The 15,414-nt window shown below is 37.8% G+C and overlaps 1 protein-coding gene across 1 annotated transcript; it reads left to right on the top strand.

Annotated features, from left to right (window-relative positions):
• The first annotated feature begins 402 nt into the window (after positions 1-402).
• Positions 403-10,874, top strand: ARMC10 (armadillo repeat containing 10). Its single transcript, XM_006882682.1, has 7 exons — positions 403-450; positions 810-879; positions 1,538-1,686; positions 4,167-4,301; positions 6,520-6,699; positions 9,338-9,409; positions 10,626-10,874. Exons 1-7 carry the CDS (start codon positions 403-405, stop codon positions 10,872-10,874), a joined length of 903 nt encoding a protein of 300 aa, XP_006882744.1.
• The last annotated feature ends 4,540 nt before the right edge of the window (positions 10,875-15,414 follow it).

The raw sequence follows: 15,414 nt of genomic DNA on the forward strand, positions 1-15,414 counted from the left end.
TATATTTATTTTTTTAATAAAAAATACATACTTTTTAGTACAGAGTAGAAATAAAATTCATGTGTAATCTTGGCCTCCAGAAATGACCACCTTTAGCAATTTAGTGTATTTTTTTTTAGAAACGAAAACCAATAGATGTGAGACCTTGTAGCACCTGCTGTTGTAGAACCAGGGAGGAGAGGGAGGAGAGCTGCAGGCATAATGTGGACTCGTGGAGAGTCTGATCTGTAATGTCACAGTTACATTTCAAAGGAGGAGGATCAAAGATTGTAACACAGTAAGAGTGTTACAGAAATTGTTTCCAGTTTTTCAAATTAACTACTGAAACCCCAGAGAGTAAAATTAGGGGCAGTGAGTTTAAGGTAGTAAGGAGGAATCATTCAGAAAAAAAACAGCATGAGAATGGTTGCACAACTAGAAAATACAAATCAGTGCCACTGGATGATCCAGGTAAGAAACTATTCAGTAGGTGTATATTGGGCTGTGCATGTTCTAGGCAACCACAATATTTTAGATAACTGCTCTTTGGATAGATACATAGGTGTCAGTTTTATCCCTCTGAAACAAGAACAAGCAGTTAAGCTTAAATATGTGTGAAAATAAATGTAACAGAACAAGGTCTAATTTTTTTAAAGTACTTTTTTCTTTGTTTCCTATAAAAAACAAGGGGAAGTGCCAAGCAACAGCACAACTAGGTTCCCCCCACAGCCTTTAAACCTGCCTGCCCAGCTTTTAAAATTGTGGACAGAAAAGTCTCCTTAAAGCAAATCCTATTTCTTAATTTATGCTCCAGATGTTCCATTGAATAGATTTACCCGCTGCTTCTCCTGCAGGACTGTGGTTTCCGCTTCCTGGCTCTGGGGCTCAGGTACCTTGACGGTAGAGAGCTTGAATCTCAAGATTCCTTCCATTTTCAATGTTTAGTGAATAGGTTTACCCGATTGCTAAAGAGAAATAACAGTGATATCAGCATTAGGGATATGTGTTATTTGCAGTTTTTGTCTTATTAATGGAAACCTATTAAGTGGTGGTGGAGAATAGTACTGAATATCCCATGGACTACCAAATGGACAAACAAGTTTATCTTGGAGTAAGCGTAAGCAGGGCACTCCTTTGAGTCAAAGGTGGTAAAACATCACCTCACGTACTTTAGGTAAATTGTCAGGAGGGGCCAGGCCCTGGGAAAGGGCTTCATGTAGAGAAAGGTGGAGGGTCAGAGAAAGAACCTAAAGGAGACGGGTTGCCATGGTGTATATCCCAATGGGCCTGAGAATATTAGAGATAATGAGGATGGCACAGGTGAGGGCAAGGTTCAGAGTCATAGCCGACTTGAGAAGTGGCCACTGGCTCCTTTCCCATCAATAAATTGGGAATAATAATAGGATCGTCTTTCTAGGACTCATTAACAATTAAAAGAAGATCAGGCAGGTAAAGTAATTGAAGCAGTGCCTGGTATCATGTGTTTGATCTTGTTTTAAAACTGTAAAAAAAAAAACTTAATTTTAGATGAACTTTAAATAGCATTCTTTTTATACAGAGGACTTAACAGATGGCTTGTATGACGAAAGCCTCAGTGCTGAGCAACTTCAGAAACTCCTTTACTTGCTTGAGTCAACTGAGGATCCTGCAATTATTGAAAGAGCTCTGGTCACTCTGGGCAACAATGCAGCTTTTTCAGCTAACCAAGTAAGTCTTCTAGTCTCGGCAAGCAAACTCCTTCCATTCTTCCACACTAGAAAGTCCAGCAATGCCTAAGAGCTTCATTGACTTCTTGGAAATTAAATTTCCTCATCCATAAGCATATTACTCCTTATACTTAATACATAATGTTTATTTATGAAAATTAGAGCTTACTTGTAAGATGGTACATTAATATGATTGTAAATTCATACAGAATTAGTCACTGGCAATACATTCATGATCAGCTTATCTAATCAACATTTAGCATTTTGTGTTTAAAATTTTGTGTTTAAATTTAAATTTGTGTTTAAAATTCAGTAGCACTTCAGCAGAACAATAAAAGAATCTGGCATTTAATTGGAAGCACTGCTAACAAAAAGTCAAACGCTGATTGAACACTGATTTGAACTCTGATTGCTCCAGGGAAGAAGATAATGATGATCTATTCCTAAAGAGCACAGCCTTAAGTTGGAAATAGAAATACCATTTGACCAAGCAAGTCCACTACTGGGAATATACCCTAAAGAAACCAGAACTGCCACCCAAGCAGATATATGCACACCCATGTTTATTTCTGTAGCAAAGAGTTGGAAACAACTCAAGTGCCCATCAACAAATGAATGGCTAGAGAACCTGTAGTATATTCACACAATGAAATACTATGCAGCACTGAAAAACAGAACTCATGAAATATTTTACAATATGGGTGACCATGGAGGACATTATGCTGAGTGAGATATCTCAGTCACAAAAGGACAAATACTGCATAGTGCCACTGTTACAGAACAGGACTAACATGGAGGTTAGGGGGAAAACTAAGAAAAGAGGGGATAAATAATGTACACAGCATTGAAACAGACAAGGGAGAGAACAGTATAAAAGGAATATATGATTTAGGTATTATGGGCATGACAAAAGTCCAGAATAAGAGTTGCATAGTAAAGTGGTCCGTGGGAGGGACTGTATAACAATGAAAGAACTTTTTACCCCCAAAGAAAAAAGCAACCTGTAGGGAAGGGGGCGCAGAGAGGAAAATGTGCAACAGTGAATGAATGGAAATCCAAGTTCTTTATAAACACTTATTAAAATCTCAAAAGAAAAAGATGACAGCCTTATAAAGGCTATGGGGCAACTCTGCTCTGTCCTTTAGTATAACTCTGAGTCAGAATCACTGCCACTAAAATATGTCATGTGGCTACATATTTTAAATTGTATATTGGACTTAGGAATATATTAATGCTGACCCGACAGCTATAGGTTCAAATTGATATTAAGATGTTTACACACACACACACACACATACACACAATTACACACAATTTCTAGTTACCACAAGTCTTGGGAAGAGCTTGGAATTGCAGTGAGAACATTTCTTTCTCTCCCCATGCTAAGCCACCCTTAGCAGCAGAGTAGGTGACAATTTGCTCTTCTGCAGTCTCTTTCTGATACGATGGCACGTGTTGCTCTTTACCACATCCGCTGCAAGACCAAAGACCATTCTAAGCACCTAGACTGTCAGCATCACTCTGAAGGGGTTGTGAAGGGCCCCAGAGGAAAATCACAGAGGGGCTTGAGTCATGTCAGTATAGAACTCAGCCTCCAGGTCCTTTTCAACTCATCAGTAGTGATAGCTAGGTACCATCTAGTTCTTCTGAGTCCTCACGTGTAGTCTCCTAGTCCTCTAGACTGTCTTATATTCTTCACTTTCAGTGTTCTAGACACAGAGGGTCTAGTTTCACCTTTAAAGACCACTCAAAGATTTTAAGTCTCTGCTCACCAAAGTAGCATGTTGAGCATACTTTGTGGACTGTGATGTCAGTTGATTACTATAGCCTTGATCCAGCAATTCATTCCTTCAGTGTTTGATTATGATTAAAAAATGTACAACCCTGCCTCAAATTGACTCTACTATATACATGGATATATTTATAGCATATACCAAAATTAACGTAGGAGTATAACCTGCCAAGCCTGTGTCTGACTGTGGATATGTTCCTCTACTAGCCCATATCTGTTTATCTTGCCTGTTTGCCTGTATCTTTAATATTACTGATTATGCAAAACTGTGTATGATATAGTGTTTAGCTTAATATCGTAAAGGACTTATCTTACAGAAAACATTAGTGCAAATTACTGCTTTGATATTATAAATCATAATACTTCTCTGAGTTTACCTCTATGGATATTTACCTCTTTAATCTCTCTAAGGAAATTAAAAAACTTATTTCAAAGTCAAATAGAAATTTTGAATTGCCTTTAAGATGATTACAACCCTTCATTTTATTTCCATTGTATAGTTTTAAAAAGTTGCCTATCTTTATTTTTCATTCATTTTTATCTACAAAACAAAAATTACATATTTAAATTGTATGTAGTGAAGATGTTTCCAAAGATTTATTAATGTTTTAAAAATCTTTTTGTGGATGCAAAGAATTCAAGGGAATGGAATGCACACTGAAGTCACAGTCTTATTTTCTCCCCCTTAGATCGTAATTCGTGAATTGGGTGGTATTCCAATTGTCGGGAACATGATCAACAGTCACAACTACAGTATTAAAGAGAAAGCGTTAAATGCACTAAATAACTTGAGTGTGAATGTTGAAAATCAGGAAATAATAAAGGTATGTTATCCAGAAACAAAAATGTGGTATGTGCACTATAAATGAGAGAGAAAAGAACAAAAAGTGGATTTGAAACTTTTATAGACAATTCTTTGTAACTTTCTGGTGAAAAACTATCTTCAGAAGCGTCTAGATGGAACCAGAGAGGATGCAACTTGAACCAGACAATAAAGGATGAAATATACTTTTGAAGTTGGGGATCAGTTTAATGCAACATGTGGTAAAGAAGCCCACTCATAATCCAAGAACATTGATAGAAAAAAATATATTAGGAGAGTATGTTAATTTAGTTCAAGTCAACATTTTTTTTTTTCATTTATTTTATGTGTGTACTGTCAAATTGGATCTGACTGGTACAAGAGGCAATTGTTCCTCCCTCTTCAGCAGAGCATCTGGTGGATTTGAACCACGTACCTCTGGGATTGCAGTGCAGTTTCCTGCCACTAGGCCACCAGAGCTTGCCTCAAGCCAACATTTATCAAGCACCTACTCTGTGCTACAGAATCTAGAAATGAGGGGAGCTCTGGTGGCCTAGTGGCAAGAAGCTGCAACTACAATCCCAGAGGTGCACGGTTCGAATCCACCAGATGCTCTGTGGGGGAAGGAGGGGCAATCTCCTCCTGTACCAGTCAGATCTGATTTGACGGTACATGCACACAAAACTTAATAAAATTTAAAAAAAAAAAAGAATCTAGAAATGAACATGATCCAGTTCTAGCAAGAAAGCTAGAAAGGAACTAAGGCAAACTCAGAAAGAGTTAGAATCCAGAGCAGAACATGATGAAAGGCTTTAAGAAAAAAAGTATAAATAAGCCATTGTTGAAAACTTAGCAAGGAAAAATCCCATCCAGATGTGTCTATGTAAAAGGTAAGAGTTCAGCCTGGGTCTTGAAAATGCCTGAAGTTTCAACGAGTTAACACACACAGACTTCCAAGGGAGGCAAGGCACCATTCCACAAAGTCCATCTAGCAGTTTTGTGGTGAAATTATTTCGCTGTATTAAGGATGTAGACAGGCTGAATTTTGGAAAAGTTTTGAAAGACATCATGAAACTTTATGATTTATAAGGGAGTAAAATACCTTTTTTTTAAGAATGAGTAGGTAATGAAATTTTGACCGAGTTGTTTTACAAATACATATCATTTAGATCTTGAAATCAGGTTCAAAGTTTATGCCATCCAATTGTGCATGTGAAAGCAAATCAGATGGCAAATGTGTCGATACAGACATTTACCACAGTTTTTTTTAAAAAAAAAGTTTAATATCTCTGCTTTGCTATCATTTCTGTTTTATGGTAAAATAGATACATTAGGGGATAAAAAAAATTAGTACCAGCTTGTGGTGTAATTGGTAATTCTTGATACTCAAGGAAAAAATATTACACGGTAGAACTTCTGGTGGCATTCACGTGGAGTTTGATTAGCACCATTTCTCTCCGGATCATAATTTTTCCAAGTTGAAAAGATCATAGCCAGACATAGAAAAATCAGGTTTTTGGGTTGTTTTCTATACCAGGTTCTATTTTATATATGAACTATGAATACACCTGGCACTTCATTACTTTGTCCCAGTGGTGATTAACCTACAACAGCAGCAGCGGGCAAATAAGAACCACCTGAGGCCAAATCCAGCTGTGCCTCTGCCTATTTTTAATAGCACTAATTGTAAAGAAACATTTTATTTCACTCTGCTCCTCCTGCTCTGTATTTCTAACATGATGTAGTCTTTAGATCCAATATTAAGGTATTTACCGTGACACAAAATGGGCTTGCAGATCTTATTCCTTGGCCTGGTGTGCCCAGACCAGTTAGAAAAATAGTAGGCTGAGTTGGGAGGCCCCAGCAAGGAAGAGGCCATTCATGAGAAGAATTCCGTCTCTGGAGACCAGAAATCCTCCGCCACCAGCTGGCGACTTTGGTCCAGTATACACTCTTGGACTTTTAAGCCTTCATTTGCAATAACACTCACCTCTCACAGTTGTCTTAAGGATTAAGTGAGGTATATTTGTAAAGTATTCAGCAAAATGTCTAACATTAATAAAAGTAGCTTTTGAAAAGTCACCAACGTTTATAGAAAGACCAGACAAAAATGTCATATTTTCTGAAAAGCCAGTTCCATCTCTGACAATAGCCCTTGTCCACACTGACAGGATGGTGACTATTCAGCGACAGAAATGTGGGGATTCAAAGTTGCTCACTATTTTTTTTCCTGTCTTCAGGTCTACGTCAATCAAGTCTGTGAGGATGTCGTCTTCTCAGGCCCCCTGAACTCTGCTGTGCAGATGGCTGGACTGAGATTGTTAACAAACATGACCGTGACCAATGACCACCAGCATATGCTTAATGGTTACATTACAGACTTCTTTCAAATGTTACTTGCTGGAAATGGCAGCACCAAGGTATGAAGCAGTTATTACTTGAAGGACAAAAAGTGTTTGCATTAAGCTTATTAGAATTGGAGCTGAATTTCCAGGTCACCTATATTAAGTTGAGCTCTGATAGCCTAGTAGGAAAGGAGTTGTGCTGCCAACCCAAAGGCATATTTCATATATAAAAATCCGAAGGTATATTTCATACATAAAATCTTTCTAAAGCACCTTTGTTCTTCAGTTAACAGAATATATCAATATATGAAAGATACCGCAATGCTTTTGAATAGTCATCTTCAATATTCTTTGGTTGTATAGATGTGGCAGCCTCATTCCTTGAATCAGTTTACTGTCCCATAAAGACACTGATTTACTGTTTACTGATTACTGAAACTCGGTTGAGTTTCTTGTTATGTAAGATTTTATTGTATTGGTCTGTGTTCCCTGTTAGGAAAGAAAAATGCTTGAGCATTTTAGGAAAGTGTGAAGTTATACACTAAATAGTTAATGCCCTATCCTCTTGCTTTTAAAATATATTCTAAGGCATTATTAGTTAAGCTTTCCACATTTCAAGTTGCTGTTGCTTTGTTGTTGTTGTTGTTGTTGTTGTTGTTAGGTGCCAGTATTGTCAATTTGTTATGTGCCCTTAAAGTCAGAACTGGCCCCTAGCTGACCCTCCAACAAATTTTCAGAGGCTATAAATTGCACAGAAGGAGATTGTCTGTCTTTCTCTCAAGGAGCAGCTAGCTATCAAACCACCTGCCTTTAGGTTGGCAGCACAACAGTTTACCCACCGGCCACCCAGGTTCCTTGGTAAGAGCTGGCTATGGACTCTCACCAGAAGTTATCACCAAAAGAATTCTTTACAAACCTCATTTTGCTTTAAAGAGTTATCTCTCTGTATGATAGTAACCTTTTGGATACACTTCTGATTCATAACTAAATATAAATTGTTCTTACGTACCCAGATACAGTGACAGCTAAAATAAACTTCGTGCTTGCTACGTATGTAAGAAGAGCAAGTAAAATTAATGACAGTGTCAGTGTCCTGTAATCACCACTAGATGGCACATGTGACAAAAGAAAAAAAGAGTCCTGAATAGGATTTTAAACCAAAATATGTATTTCTTTAATCTATAGATTATATTAAGAGAGCTCTGGTGGCTTAGTGGTAAGGAGTTGTGCTGCAAACCCAAACGCAATCAGTTCAAATCCACAGCTACTCCGTAGGCGAGAGATGGGCAAGCTTCTGTCTTATGATTTATTAGAGCGTCTGAAACGATGAGTCATTTCTGACTTGCTAACAGCAACATAGATTGTTGAGTTCTGGTGGCTTAGTGGTAAGGAGTTCAGCTGCCAACCCAAAGGCAGGCAGTTTGGATCCACCAGTTGCTGCAAAGTAGAAAGCAAGCATCCTCTTGTGCAGTTTACAGTCTCGGAAACCTGCTCAAGGAGGGAGGGCCTGCTGAGAGTCTTTTCTGACTCACCAGCGCCATCAACAAAACAGATCCTTTTTTTCTGACTTTATCTTTTTCCTCCTGTTTCACTATATTCTAGTGTATACTATCCACTGACCATTGAGACTCTTCACTCTCATGCCATCCCCACGTGTCAGTAGAACCAGGCTCTGTAAGGGGCTTTTTCAGTTGTTTTAGCTTGGTTTTTTTGGGTCATTGTTTTTTCCCAGAAATAGATGTCAAGGCCTTTCTGAGGCAGCTATAGGGAAACCCAGACAGACTTCAGCCTTTTGATTAGTGGTGGAATGTGTTAACTGTGCACCACCTACAGACTCCGAGTGAATCATCGCAGACCACTGTAGAGGGGGAGGCAGTTTTGTTCAAACCTGAGCTTGGATTCTTTTCCCCTCTAAAATCCTAATTGTTTCAGTAATCCTAAAAGATGCTTTGTTGGTAGGTACACTGAGTTCTATCTCTTAGGGCCCCCGTGTACCTCTATAGCAGACCTCTATGGTAACACTGCCCAGGGCCACACCATCTACATATAATCATTGCCATGTTTGAGCCCATTATTGCAGCCACTGGGCCAGTCCATCTCATTGAGGGTCTTCCTCTTTGTTAACAAGCATGATGCCTTTTTCCAGGGACTGGTCCTTCCTGCTAAGATGGCCAACAATAAGCGAGATGAAGTCATCCTCCGTGCTTCTGAGGACCCTCCGGCTAGCCTTCCAGCCCGAGGATTCCTCTCCTCACACTTAATCAGTGTTCTGCTTTTCACCCATCATCTCTTTCCAGAGTGGGCCACCTGGTTTAGTAAAATATTACTGATACCCCCTAAATTTACTGTGGACAGCAGTATTGTGGTAGGTGTGTGAAGGAGAGATTATGAACACACACCCCATATTCCATCCGTCTCCCTAGGGAACGAATTGGAAAAATAAGGTATAAATGACTATGTTACAAGTGCAGTTGTATGTGATATATATGTTGTATGTGATTAGTGATTGCTATGTGAGAAGAGTGTTATCAGGTGCTCACAGTGTGCCTGAGTGACCTATATGAGATGAATTTAAAAGGTTTTATGAGAAGAGAGACTTGGAGCCTGGCCTTGAAGCACAGACTAGACTTGAAAGTGGAAATGTAAGTAGTTTAGCAGAAGTGAAAATACATGAATATTAGTCTGAAATCAGCTAATGTTATTCTTGTTTCAGGTTCAAGTTTTGAAACTGCTTTTGAATTTGTCTGAAAACCCCGCCATGGCAGAAAGACTGTTCAGTGCTCAAGTAAATAACTTACGTGTTTCTTTTGTAATACGTTGGACCTATAGATATGGAAACATTTATCCTGAAAGAGTTAACAGGGATTATCGCTCAGGAGAAATAGTAAAAATGTTTTCATCATCCTTTTGCATATGTAAATTTCTGACATTTTCTACAGTGAGCATGTTTTCTACTTTGACATCTAATGGGCCTGTAAAGTGCACAACTCATAGGAAAGCAACATAAACTCAACAAAAGCCTCTACTGTCAGGTTGATTCTGACTCCTGGCTACTGTCCCATCTGGTTTCAGAGGCTGTAAATGTTCGTGGGAGGAGAGAGTCCTTTTTTCTTCCACAGAGCTACTGGTCTCCTCAAACTAACTTTGGTTAAGAGCCTAACACACAATTCACCTAGATCACCAGGAGCAGCAAAACCCCAATCCTTTCAAGTTCACATTAAGATACGGTATTTTCATGGAAAAACAATTTCATGGCAAAAAGAAAACTTTTTCTTCTCTACCAGACTTTAGACATACTGTATGCATGGAAGAAAAATGGGCAGTCTCTTCCCATGCAGTTTTCACCCTCTGAAACGCAGCTGGAAGATCCACTATGACTCAGTTCCGACTTGATGGCAATAAATTTGAGTGGCTTTGGTGTAATCATATCTTTTTTTCTCCCTTGACCATTTCTGTTCATATATTTATCAAAAATTTTACTAAGTACTCAGCATAAAAGGATGCTTGTACCCAAGGCCCTTACATTCTGGTGGAAAGAGGCCCAGCAAAAATTTCTAACAACCAAGATCATTAAAAGCTGTAGGTCGTGTTCTGAAGGAAACAGAAGTTGTGCTGATGGAATGGACCCCAGTTCTTGTGAAAAAGGAAATCTGTTCTATTCATCTTCTTACTCCTGTGGCCCAGCCCTGTGCCCAGTGGATGTTTGATGACTAAGTTCCAGTGAAAAATGATGAATTTTAAAAAGGAAATGGATTTTTCCAAATGCCCACATTTTGAGATTCCAAGTTCATGACTCTCAGCTAACATGCAAAACCTCTTTTTCCTATTAATATATAGTAAGAGGGTGTAGAAGTTTATATATTAGTAGATTGTGCTATCTTGGGGGCTAATAGTCTGTGACAAGATTTAAAAATGTAAAATATTAATGCTATTTTAAAGTGGAAAATATATGGGGAAATACTTTCCTATATTAATGAAATACTCATTGTTTGCAATTTCAGGTGGATTCATCATTCCTTTCCCTTTATGATGGCCACGTGGCAAAGGAGATTCTTCTGCGAGTACTCACACTGTTTCAAAACTTAAATGACTGCGTTAAAATGGATGGTCATTTAGTTAAGTCTGCTTTCAACTTTCATAAAGGTTCGTTGTATTCCCTATTATATGGACAAGAATGTGCTCAGAAAATGAGAGCTCTAGTTCATCACCCTGACGTGGATGTGAAGGAAAAAGTTGTAATAATTACGTAATTCTGATTGACCAGGTTTCCAAAGAGTTAATGCAGTCTAGAAGTCACAAACATTATAAATTTATTTTCTATCTTCATTATAAAGCAAACTCAGTCTTTGAGCTGTTGAATTTAAACAGTAAATATCATGTTTCATCATTAACACTATTAATTTCCCATAGTCTCCAGGTTTATCTTGGATCATTTTATTGATACCAAATGAATATTAGTGCTTCTACTGAAACATTCATTTCTCTCATTTTTATCTAGAGTAAGATATTTTAGTTATTTCCTCTGTGTGAAGTGACAGTGACTTTTAAAACATTAATCAATTGTCCTTCTAACATTAGCAGTGATTTGCAGCCAAGAGGGTGGTCCTAAATGTATGCAGAGGAGAACTGCCCCCAAGGGTTTCAGGGGTTTCCAAGCTCTTCCAATCATTTGTTTCTAGTCAATAAAAAATGTAATCTCTTAGGAGAACGTATTTCCTAGGACTCACTCCCATTCATTGTGCCAGTTTTTAAAGGTGTTATGCGTAAAATACTGGGATTAATCAAAACATCCATTCAAAGGGAATTGGGTAAATCAGTTCATCTCTTTAAAAGGAATGAAATAGCTTTGAATGTGAAAATGTGGAATGACAACCCGTAATATACGGTTGTTTTCTAAAACACATTAACAAGCTACATAGTGAAATCTTGTGGTTTTCAAATGAAAAATATTTATGTTTCTAAATACACAGAACACTTTGAGAATGATACACAAACTCCTGGGAATGAGACTGGGGAGATGACTTTTCTATATACGCTCTCGTCTACTGTTTGATTTTTTTTTACTATGAGCAAAATTTTATAATAATTTTTTAAATAAAAAGGAAAAAAGTCACAAGGTTGTGTATATTTTCTTCAATTATTAATACTTTATTTCCTCATCCATGTTTTTATCTTATAAGATACTATATCAATGTATTGATACATTTTAATTCAGCCAGGATTTATATTAGAATTCATAACCCCATGCTCTGCCAGAAATAAATCCGTTTGCAAGCAAGCACTCTGCTACTCGGCGTATTTAAGGCAAAACTTAAGAGTACTTCGGATTTCATCTGTAAATACATGGAACAAGATGGTTTCTATAGGAAATCACAAATCTAAAAGAAAATTTTGTTATCTTCAGGGCTGTCTTGATACAGAAATCATATATTGAGAGATTATTTTCACAGTATAAATTGGAAAATTCCAAAAGGACCAGAGCAGTAAAATACACATGATGTGTTGATACTGAGAACAGAATTGTTAATTCCCTGAAAGGCACATTTCTTTATTACAGCTTTTCTTATCCAGCCTCCTTATTTAATGGAAATATGTATTCAAAATGTACACACATTATAAGCCTATACCGGGTGTGTTTGTGCTTTGGCAACACTGGATTCTAAAATTCCACCTCTTCCCTCTCTGCTCATTAGTTTGAGAGGAATCATTCACAAATCACATTTCCTAAGGAATCAGAGCATTGAGTCTGAAACACCAAAATACCAGATTTGGGAAAAGTTAATAGTGAACTACACAAAAATTACACATGTTAAAGCAGATCCCTGATTTATCAACACAAGTCATGGCACATCTTTGCTTTTATTAAATGGGACTTTTCCTAATTGATGATCCCTTCTCTTGAGCAATACTGTCCTCAGTTACTAGAAGGAGAAAGGGAAATTACATATTAATTACGAATGCTAGCTAATAAAAAAAATGAAACTGATTTATTAAGGTTAACAGTATTATAATGCATTTTAGACTGAACTGAAGGAAGAGAATGGATTTGTCTTGTTTTCAAAACTCTGTTTCAACATGTGAAAAAAAATAGTAACCCACATCACAGGGGCAGGAGTACTTCGCATACCACGTGCCAGGTCATAATGAAAAAAGGTCAAGAGAGAAAGCACATGTGGGGGATTAAAATTATATACTTGCCAGGAGATCCAGAAAAATGAGGCAGGCCCAAGTAAATGGAATTCTGGAACATGACAAAGTGCATAAGCTGCTGGACAAGGTCGCAGGGGACTCGACGGCACATAACAACAAAGACTCAGATGGTACATACATACAAAAATAATGTTAAGGCTATTCATGGGGAAGAAATACTTGAGCAAGATCTATTTGGCTTGCTGACATCGAATAGAGGTAAAGGATGAATTTTCAATTCAGCATGCAGCAGCAAGGAAAATGACTACAAGAATGTTGGGTAGTTTCAGGGAAACGTGTCCCAAAGCTAATCCACCATAAACCTAACATCTTAGTTCATAGCTAGTAAAGTATGCTTTTAAAATGAAAAGTTCATGCTTGTACAATTTTTTTTCCTGCAAGTTTATAGGGAAATTGTGCTTAGTATCCAGAATAACTTATCTTTTTATATACACACTATACACATCTCTTGACTGATTAATTTGTAGATAAAAATGACAAATTTAGATAAAGATTATTTACATGTGTTTTGGCTGTCACTCTCCAAATGTGCAAAGTGAGCTAAACTTGTTAATCTTCATATGCTTAACTTTGCAACAGGAACACTGCATTATCAAAAGCATGAGCCTGTTTGCAGCTTTCAGCTCCCCTTCACTGTACTAGGCAGTGGGATCCTAAGAAGTCATTTTCCTCCCTCATCATTTTCAAAGTGCTTTTTAAAAATTCCTACATATTTTATCTTTTTCAGAGGTAGATCAAAATTATCCTCTTGTTGCAAGTGAGGAAACTGAGGCACAGTGAGCAGAAAGCAGGATTAAAATGCAGACTTAGTGGCTAATAGGCAGCATGCATCTACACATGTAAATGTTTCCAATTAAGGAGAGCTACCTATGTAGCATTTAGTGTAGAAAGTGCTGATTCATTTGTGTAATAGGTTTCATTGAGACTTTTGGATCAGAAAGGTAAGAAACGATCTCCAGTAATAGGCGGTGACCTAGTCCATGTGGGGGTGTGCTGCTGACCCAAGGGCTGCACCTCGAGTGGTCTGAATCCACCAGCTACAACGGGAGAAAGGTGGCAATTCACAGCCTCAAAACCCAGTGGAGAATCAGCTGTGCATTGCTTCCTACTCGATAGCGATGACTGAATAGTAGCTCATCCTGTTCCCTTACGTATGGGTCGTCAGGATTGAGTGAGTGAGTGAGAAGTGCTATCAGGTGACTTTCAACTCCATGGATGGGGTAGGACTTCTCCATCAGGTGTACAAGGCTGTAATCTTTACAGGATGAAAATACCAGGTGAATAAGATACGCGATGAAGAGTAAAATTTAGGTCAGATGGGTCCCAGCATCACATTTTTCCTGCTAGTCTCCTACACAGTCTTAAAAGGTAGACTTGTGTTTACACAGCAAACCCATATGACAGTAGAGCTGCCCACAGAGTTTTCCAGACTGTAATCTTTATAGGAGCAGATTGCCAGGGCTCATTCCTGAGAGGCCACTAGGTGGGTTCATACCACCAACCTTTCTGTTTGTACGTGAGTGCTTAACCACTGTGTGGCCTACTCTGTCCTTCAGAGTCGGTGCGTTGGAAGCGACTTGCAGCAACAGGTTTCCTTGGAGTGGGTCTATTAACATTTAAGGGCTTCCTGGCAGCCTAGTAGGTAAGGAGTTGCCATGCCATCAAAAAAGGGAGTTCGAATCCCCCAGCTGCTTTGCAGGAGAAAGATGAGCAGTCTCCTCTGCAATTTACAGGTTCTGAAAACCTGCTGGAGGCTCAGCTGTGAGTTGGTTCCAACTCAACGGCAATAAGTGTGTGATTGGAACTTAAGACTGGCATTTATCTTTGCAAAGTACTCTTTCAGTTGTATTTGTGCTTAGCAGCTCTAACCTTTAGATTAAACATAGAAGATGTCTTAAATCTTATCCTTATAACCGTACTATTTCTCTGGCCAACTTGAGAGCTTTCAACTTAGGGCCTTAGACAAGCACTAAAATATATACTGTCTCCCCTTTTGGAAAAAGTAAAAAAAATTTTAACTTAGCTCAAACCCTACATTTCTTATGTTTTTATACTTTTTGAAAAAATCACATAAATTTGGCTTCTATACAGAGCAAGAACTGCTGTCTATAAATCTGTGGGCATAAATGTCATCAATTACTATAATGTGAATATATGAAATGTTTATATTCATGTTCAAACTTCTGGGGGAAAACACCTAGGTAGGCAGACACAATCATGACTCATCTTGAACATCACCCTGAAAAATAGAATATAAATCTCTAATACCAGTTTCATTACCTTAGAAAGTTCTAGTATACCTAAAGTAAAATGTTTTAATAAAGATACGTCTATGCAATGCTTTTAATCATTTAAAATCCATAGTAGCTAATCCAATATTTTAATGACCCACCCATCCTATTTACTTTTTCTATAAACTGGTAATCATATTTAAGTAAGCAGGACACAAAATGGTCTTGCAAAAGCTGTTTCCAAATGTAAAAAAAACATAATGCTGATGAATTTCTTGGTCATTTCATTTGTTTCTCAAATTCATGTCCAATGAAAGATCATTTTCTTGGAAAATCCTTGTATTTCTAT

This window comes from Elephantulus edwardii, unplaced genomic scaffold, assembly GCF_000299155.1.
Source record: "Elephantulus edwardii isolate Elephantulus edwardi_28Jun2011 unplaced genomic scaffold, EleEdw1.0 scaffold00022, whole genome shotgun sequence".
Classification (NCBI taxonomy): Eukaryota; Metazoa; Chordata; class Mammalia; order Macroscelidea; family Macroscelididae; genus Elephantulus; species Elephantulus edwardii.

Excerpts from the sequence above, each read along its gene's own strand:
- ARMC10 (XM_006882682.1), top strand. The coding sequence starts at position 403 with ATGGTTGCACAACTAGAAAATACAAATCAGTGCCACTGGATGATCCAG. Across the intron at positions 451-809 it reads AGTGCCACTGGATGATCCAG|ATTTACCCGCTGCTTCTCCT; the intron begins GTAAGAAACTAT and ends TCCATTGAATAG. Across the intron at positions 880-1,537 it reads GGGGCTCAGGTACCTTGACG|AGGACTTAACAGATGGCTTG; the intron begins GTAGAGAGCTTG and ends CTTTTTATACAG.